Source organism: Fringilla coelebs (assembly GCF_963513975.1).
Source record: "Fringilla coelebs genome assembly, chromosome: 8".
NCBI lineage: Eukaryota > Metazoa > Chordata > Aves > Passeriformes > Fringillidae > Fringilla > Fringilla coelebs.
The window spans coordinates 4,370,435-4,378,720 of record NC_140066.1 but is presented as its reverse complement, the minus strand read 5'-3'; the positions used below and the strand labels follow the sequence as shown (position 1 = coordinate 4,378,720).

At 67.2% G+C, this 8,286-nt stretch overlaps 1 protein-coding gene across 1 annotated transcript; it reads right to left on the bottom strand.

Annotated features, from left to right (window-relative positions):
* Positions 1–854: 854 nt before the first annotated feature.
* LOC311156626 (early activation antigen CD69-like) lies at positions 855–1,844 on the bottom strand (the record flags this gene model as incomplete). Its single annotated transcript, XM_084210686.1, has 4 exons — positions 1,649–1,844; positions 1,361–1,545; positions 1,060–1,160; positions 855–969 (listed from the first exon to the last, which is right to left on the bottom strand). Exons 1-4 carry the CDS (start codon positions 1,722–1,724, stop codon positions 855–857), a joined length of 477 nt encoding a protein of 158 aa, XP_084066812.1. The 5' UTR covers positions 1,725–1,844.
* Positions 1,845–8,286: the final 6,442 nt, after the last annotated feature.

Genomic DNA, 8,286 nt, shown 5'->3' with positions numbered 1-8,286 from the left:
GAGGGCAGGGATTCCTGGGCTGGGCTGGGCCAGCTGCCCGGGGCCAGCAAAAGCGCTCTGTGCCTCTCCTGCTGCCCCTGGGCAGGCAACAGAACACAGCAGGAAAGGCTCGGGGCTCTCCATAAAGGCAGCCAGAGATCTCTCACCCATCATGGGCAGAACAGGCCTGGACTGAAGAAATTAAAATTAATTGGATTTATTATCAAACAAATCAGAGCAAGGGAATGAGATGCACAGCAAATCCTAAAAATGCACTTTCCCCACACTGTTCTCTCAAACCTGGATTCATTTTACCCTGATTCTCTCCCTCCACACCATACAGTGGCACAGAGGGATGAGGGTTACAGTCATGTCATGTCTCTGCTTCTCCCTCAGGGAGACAAATCTTTGTCCGGCTCCAGACTGGGATTCCTCCACAGGAGGAGAATTAGATCCTTTGCAACAGACAGACAGACAAATGCAGACCATTCCTCACAGTCAGGTGCCTGATGCAAAAAGTGATTTCTGCTCAGCACGTGTCAGCTGCTCTTCCTCCTTGTCCAAGGACAATCCACAGGTGTCACATTCAGACCAGTTTGTGATGATTTCCAAGAGCCCAGGGAGATTTGAATTTCCCATTGGAGGTTGCTGTGTCATGAGGGAAACCCAGTCCCTCCAGGCAGCATCAGTGGCAGGATGGATTGCAGAGACTTTTCCTTTGCAGCCCCAGGCCAGCTGGGGGTGAAGAGGCACTGAGGTGACCCTGAGAGGAAGTGCAAGGCACAGGGTGCAGCTGAGGAAGGACAGCCCTGTGCTGGGCTCAGAGGTGAGGCTGGCACTGCCCAGCGTGGAGAAGGTCCTTTCTGCAGCCCCTGCTACAGGGGAGCTTGGGCCTTGCTGCAGACATACGGCCGCCGATTTGAGCAGTTGTCACTCCTCAATCTCTTGTCAGCCAGGAACACACACTGGGAGTTGCCGAGGACAGGAACCCTGCAGGGAGGAGCAGAGCCAGCGCCGGTTGCCAGGGGAACACCTTGTGCCCCTGTCCCCCCAGGCCCTGCCCGGCTCCCCGGCACTCACTGGGAGCTGTAGCTGCTGCCGTCCTCCCACTGCAGGCGCTCGCCCCGTCTGCGCAGCCCGAGCCAGAAATCGCCGCTCCCGCAGAGGCGGAGGAGCAAATCCTGCCCAGGAGAGAGGAGTGGGAGCTGCCCCGGCCCCTCGGGGGGACACGTGCCCGGGGCTGCCCCCGCACGCCGGGGCTCCTTCCCTGCAAGGCCCCGGCCCAGGGCTGCAGCCCCGGCCCTACGAGCACCGAGCCCGGCCCAGGAGCACCCCCAGGCTGCCCTCAGCCACCCCACACCGCCCGCAGCCCCTCACTCACCATGGCCTCCTCATCCTTGGCAATGGCCAGGGAGGCCCCGAGCTCAGAGCACCGTTCCTGACCCTGCTCCCAGGTGCCGTAAGCCCGTGAGAAGTTGTAGCAGACCCCATTGTAGCCAACCCAGCCATGGGGACAGCCCTGAACCAACAGTGGAGTCGCAGATGGAACTGGAACCTGTGGTGGTGCTGCAGGGCCGAAGAGGAGAAGGTGTGAGGATTGCCCTGTGCAGGGAGCAGGGAGCCCGCTCTGCCCCGAGGGGCTGGGCCCAGGCTGCTGCCCCTCCCTTACCTGACTGCACAGCCAAGGCCACCACCAAAGCCAGCACCAGCACCAGGAGCAGCAGAATCAGCACCGCCGTGCCCATGGGATGGCACCTGAACCATTCACCTGGAGCAGGAAAGAGCTGCTGGCTGCCAGGAGCAGAGCTGGCCCTGCAATCTGCTCAGCCCATGGCCAGGGAGCAGAGCAGGGAGCCCTGAGCCAGTGTGGCCCTCACTCAGCTGGCAGCCAGAGAGCCAAGAGCCTGGACACAGCCAGGGACACAGCTGTGGGGACAGGCTGCAGCAGGAGAACTGCACAGCCTTGGGGGCAGCTGGGGCTCTTGCTTCCAGCCCCTGATGGAGCCAGCAGAGCACGAGGCCTCTTCCAGACATCGGGAAACAGCCACACACCTGCCAGCCCTGTCCTTGGGAGGGGACACTGTCCCATCCCTAGAGGCCACAGGTGTGGCCCTTCACTCACCCAGCAATCTTTTGAGGTTCCTTTTGTGTTCATTGTTGGTTGCTGATGTGCCCTGGGGACCCAGGGGCTCCCTCACACTCCCATCCCTGGTGCAGAATTCATTCTCCACATCTGCACTTGCTGCATGCTCACAAGTGGCATCCCCCTGCTTATGCCAGGTGGCTACTTGCGCCCCAGGCAAGTGTGGAACCCCGGCTGCTGGTGCCTCCTGGGGATGCTGGGGCTCATTTGCAGCTCCAGGAATGGAGCAGGAATCACTCTCCTCCTGCTCACAGCCGGAATTGCTCTCCTTGGACATAACAGCACCTTGCTCCTGACACATCAGGAGTGCTGGCAAAGCCTTTGGGAGTTCGGCCTCGGGAGCAGCTTTACACCGGCGCTGATGGCACCCTGAAAGGGACACGATGAGAGGTCATTGCTGGTGCCGGCCCCGCGGGACCCCGAGGCTCAGGCGGGCGGTGCCAGCTCTGGCTGCGCTGTCCCCGCTGCCCAGAGGTGCGGCGGCAGCTGCGGAGACAAGCGCAGCCTCCGGGAGCTCTGCGGTGCCCGCAGCCCCGGCCCCTGTGGCTCTGCAGCCCCTGCAGCCCAGCTCCGTGCCGGGACGGGCGCTGACAGCGCCTGCGAGCTGCCGGGTGCTGCTGACCCGGGGCAGCTGCGGCTCGGAGTCCGCCTGCCGAGGGACAAGAACCAGCAGCGCCGGGCTGCTCACCACTGTGCCCCGCATTCCCTGCCCTGGCGCCTCGGAGCCCGGCGACACCGAGCGCCGGCACGGCCGCTGTGGCTCCCTGCCCGTGAACACGGAGCGGCTCCTGGAACACAGGGCAGCGCCGAGAAGCCTCGGCCCCGGAGCAGGCAGGGTGCGGCGCTTTCTGCCTGCACTCGGCGCCTGCAGCGCTTTGGGCTCTGAGGCACGTTCAAGTTTATCCCGTGGCAGCCCAGACACGGGTGGCACGGACACCTCCCGCCCGAGCAGCGGCCCCCAGCCCGGTGCCGCACGGCCGGGAACTGTCCCGGGCACGGAGCAGCCGCCTCCGTCCTACCGAGAGCAGCCGGGATGAGCCATTGCTGCCGCGGCACCGGCTCGTCCCCAGCGATCCCGGCACGGAGGAGACCGCGGGCAGCCGCTCCCTCAGCGATCTCAGCGCAGGGGGACACGGGGGAAGCCGGCACAAGGAACTCGCCAGAGCCCACCACCCCTCACCGCGGCCCCTCCGCCCGCAGCGAGCCCCGAGCTGGGGCAGCACCGACCGCGGGTCGCACCTGGGCTGGAGCCGCCTCCGAGCTCCTCCGCCGCCTCGCCGGGCTCCGGGTGCCGCCGCCGCTTCCGAAGTCCGCAAGGACCTCGCCACTCGGCGCAGCCGCTCCGGTCCCGTTCCCACCGGCCCAGTTCGGCCGGAGTCAGGATCCCCTGGGATGTGGGAGCGGGTTTTGGCCGGTTTGACCAATCAGCCTGCGGAAAGCCGCTCGGGTCGCGCCTTGGTCCGCGGGGCGGCGGCGGCTGCAGCGCGGGGCGGCGGGGCGGGGCGGGGCGCGCTGCCGCGGGGCGGCGGGGCGGGGCGCGCTGCCGCGGGGCGGCGGGGCGGGGCGCGCTGCCGCGGGGCGGCGGGGCGGGGCGCGCTGCCGCGGGGCGGCGGGGCGGGGCGCGCTGCCGCGGGGCGGCGGGGCGGGGCGCGCTGCCGCGGGGCGGCGGGGCGGGGCGCGCTGCCGCGGGGCGGCGGGGCGGGGCGCGCTGCCGCGGGGCGGCGGGGCGGGGCGCGCTGCCGCGGGGCGGCGGGGCGGGGCGCGCTGCCGCGGGGCGGCGGGGCGGGGCGCGCTGCCGCGGGGCGGCGGGGCGGGGCGCGCTGCCGCGGGGCGGCGGGGCGGGGCGCGCTGCCGCGGGGCGGCGGGGCGGGGCGCGCTGCCGCGGGGCGGCGGGGCGGGGCGCGCTGCCGCGGGGCGGCGGGGCGGGGCGCGCTGCCGCGGGGCGGCGGGGCGGGGCGCGCTGCCGCGGGGCGGCGGGGCGGGGCGCGCTGCCGCGGGGCGGCGGGGCGGGGCGCGCTGCCGCGGGGCGGCGGGGCGGGGCGCGCTGCCGCGGGGCGGCGGGGCGGGGCGCGCTGCCGCGGGGCGGCGGGGCGGGGCGCGCTGCCGCGGGGCGGCGGGGCGGGGCGCGCTGCCGCGGGGCGGCGGGGCGGGGCGCGCTGCCGCGGGGCGGCGGGGCGGGGCGCGCTGCCGCGGGGCGGCGGGGCGGGGCGCGCTGCCGCGGGGCGGCGGGGCGGGGCGCGCTGCCGCGGGGCGGCGGGGCGGGGCGCGCTGCCGCGGGGCGGCGGGGCGGGGCGCGCTGCCGCGGGGCGGCGGGGCGGGGCGCGCTGCCGCGGGGCGGCGGGGCGGGGCGCGCTGCCGCGGGGCGGCGGGGCGGGGCGCGCTGCCGCGGGGCGGCGGGGCGGGGCGCGCTGCCGCGGGGCGGCGGGGCGGGGCGCGCTGCCGCGGGGCGGCGGGGCGGGGCGCGCTGCCGCGGGGCGGCGGGGCGGGGCGCGCTGCCGCGGGGCGGCGGGGCGGGGCGCGCTGCCGCGGGGCGGCGGGGCGGGGCGCGCTGCCGCGGGGCGGCGGGGCGGGGCGCGCTGCCGCGGGGCGGCGGGGCGGGGCGCGCTGCCGCGGGGCGGCGGGGCGGGGCGCGCTGCCGCGGGGCGGCGGGGCGGGGCGCGCTGCCGCGGGGCGGCGGGGCGGGGCGCGCTGCCGCGGGGCGGCGGGGCGGGGCGCGCTGCCGCGGGGCGGCGGGGCGGGGCGCGCTGCCGCGGGGCGGCGGGGCGGGGCGCGCTGCCGCGGGGCGGCGGGGCGGGGCGCGCTGCCGCGGGGCGGCGGGGCGGGGCGCGCTGCCGCGGGGCGGCGGGGCGGGGCGCGCTGCCGCGGGGCGGCGGGGCGGGGCGCGCTGCCGCGGGGCGGCGGGGCGGGGCGCGCTGCCGCGGGGCGGCGGGGCGGGGCGCGCTGCCGCGGGGCGGCGGGGCGGGGCGCGCTGCCGCGGGGCGGCGGGGCGGGGCGCGCTGCCGCGGGGCGGCGGGGCGGGGCGCGCTGCCGCGGGGCGGCGGGGCGGGGCGCGCTGCCGCGGGGCGGCGGGGCGGGGCGCGCTGCCGCGGGGCGGCGGGGCGGGGCGCGCTGCCGCGGGGCGGCGGGGCGGGGCGCGCTGCCGCGGGGCGGCGGGGCGGGGCGCGCTGCCGCGGGGCGGCGGGGCGGGGCGCGCTGCCGCGGGGCGGCGGGGCGGGGCGCGCTGCCGCGGGGCGGCGGGGCGGGGCGCGCTGCCGCGGGGCGGCGGGGCGGGGCGCGCTGCCGCGGGGCGGCGGGGCGGGGCCCGGCCGGCCACGGCCGCCGCCGCGCGGTGCCGCGCTTTGCCCGCGGTGCTGCTGGCCCGGGGCAGTTGCGGCTCGGAGTCCGCCTGCCGAGGGGAAGAACCAGCAGCGCCGGGCTGCTCACCACTGTGCCCCGCATTCCCTGTCCCGGTGCCTCGGAGTCTGGGGACACCGAGCGCCGGCACTGCCGGTGTGCCTCCCTGCCCGTGAACACGGAGGAATCCGGCACACAGAACTCACCAGAACCCCCGGCCCCGAGCTGGCGCACAGCCGACCGCGCGTCCCACCTGTGCTGTAGCAGCCTCCAAGGTCCCCTAACGCCGCTCCGGGCTGTGGGCAGTACCGCCGCGCCGGTTTCACTCACTTGTAGTGACCACCCCGCTGACGTCGGTGTGAGAGGGATTTAAGGCGTGTTGGTTGATCAGGATGCGGGGACACAGCTGATTGCAGTTCAGCCAATCGCGGTGCGGTGGGTTTGCTGCCCCGTGTCATCCTGCCATACCCCCCCCCTTCCTTCCCCCCTTCCCCGCTGCCTTCTCCCGGGTCGGTTCCTTCACCGTTCTGCCGCCTCCCGGCGCTGCCGGCCCGCACCGGGGATCAGAACCCGAGTGCCTTCGGCTCGGCCGAGCGCAATGCAAACCCCGGCGGTGTCGGCAGGCGCGGGGCTGCCCCGCCTCACCCCGAGCCCCGGGCGGGGTCGCAGCTCGGCTTTCCCCGCCGAGCCCCTCGCTGCCGCCGGGGCTTCCCCACTGCCGGGGCTCGGCTTTGCCCGGCGGGCACGGCGGCTCCGCTTGGCCCCGGGCGACCTCACTCCCTCCCGTGGCTCCCCGCGTCCGGCGGGGCGAACCCCCGGCATCTGCCGGAAGGGCTCTGAGTGCCCCTGATTACTGAAGCCTCACGCACCGTGTGCTAGGATGCCGGAAAAATGTGTTGGAATGGTTCTTTAAAGTTCATCTTGTGTTTTTCGTGAACTCTGATTTCTCTGACAATTGTTACTGGAGAGATTCAAAGCGGTGAATCCAGTGTCTCGCTATTATTATTATTAGCATAACACAATCTCATTTCTTTAACAGAAATGCTGATAACATTTCCCATATGGTATTACACTAAATACAACCTCGAGTACACTAAATACAAACCTCCCGGTTTGTTGGACACTTTGCCATATTCTACATTGTTGTTTCTTTTGTTACAATTGTTCTTTAAAAGGTCTGAGTAAATTTATGGTTCCATAAAATTTGCGTCTACCATGAGTTTTTCTCAGTGTTCAATTTCATAGGGTCAAGGTATTTGTCACACTTCTCTAATCCCTCCAGTAAATCCATCATGCCGTTTTTCAACCACACTTTGTTCACATTTTCAGTGCCTTTTGGTATTAATGGCAGCAGAATAAGTTACATTTTGCAGTACCCAGAACTTTTAAGGATATTGATTTTTAGTTCGGTTATGTTTTATTCGAATATGATTTTAGTGTTGGTAAGATTATAGGCAAAGTTAGATCCGACTAATGTTACATTTTGTTACTCTGTTATTTTTGTTAAGAGTAATTTATTTCAAGGTGTACTTCTGTCAGGTTTGAGTGTTGCTGAATTTGGCTGAGGTCAAATTTCAGTCTTCTTCACTTTAAGCCATTTCATGTTCTATTCCAGTTTTATTAACATCCGTTTTTATTCAGTATTAAAGATGTTAACTTTAAGTTTTCTTATATGTACCTCTAATTCTACTGAGGTGACATTTTAAATATGTTTGTTTACATTGCAAGATGGAGTTATTTTGTTCTAGAGATAAGACGGATCTGACTGAAACAGCTGTGGTGAAGCACTGATAAACCCCTGCTTTTGGGTAGAAGCAGATACAGTTTGTTGGGCCCTTGATCCTCTCACAGGTTGCACAGGTGTCAGTGCTGCACTGCCTGACAGGATCATTCACTGTGATCTCTTCTGGTTTATCTTCCATAGATAACACAGCAGGGTGGGGGGTTGTTCTACATTATGGCTGTTATCCATTGTCAGCTGTTCAGTGTTTCACTGGTATGGATACAGGAATGCTGGAAGAATATTGTCTGCAATTCCTGAGACAGGCACTGCTGATCTATTGGTTCCATCATGTCAATTCACTCATTTTTAGAACAGGCATTATTCATAAGGGATCATTACCTTATTGATAGCTGGCTTTTCATGAGCTGTGCCATCTCTTTGTGTGACTGTCTACAGACTGGTGTCACTTTGGGATCTCTCTGGTTTGTTCCCCAGCTGCAGGTGCATCTCTGTGCCCAGGCTGCCTGCAGCCCTTCCCTGCACTGCCTTCTCAGCCTTTGGTCCCTCCTCTTGTTCCAGCAGGGTTGCTGTGCCTTGACCCAGGGCTGTCTCATCATTTTCCTGTGTTTTCAGAGCTCCAGGATAAGATCTCTGGGCTCTGTCAAAAGCCCCATCTGAGCTGAGCTCCTGTGGTCTTTGCTGACCCTTTTGTGACCCATCCTGATGGGCCAGGGCTGTGCCCTGCTGAGGGCAAGGCAGCTTCTGCCCTGTGGGAATCAGACACAGCCCCAGTTATTCTCACAGGAGCACTCCAGCAGTTTGCTGTGTTTGGGGCATCTCACAGCTGCTGTTATTGAGGGATTTGTTTTTAAGGAATGTGAGGGAGACCCTCCCAGTGAGGGTCTGGGCTCTGGCCAGGCCCTGGTTCTCCCTGGTTGGAAAATTGCCAACAAACCCAGATGTTTTCTGCCTCAGAACTGTATCCAAGTCTCTTGGACTTGGCAATTTGACCCTCTAACAATAGGACAGTTGGATCAAAATCAGGTAAACTTAAACCTAAGATGCTGTCAATTGGGCTACAGCTCCCTAAAAGCAGAGATGATGCCAT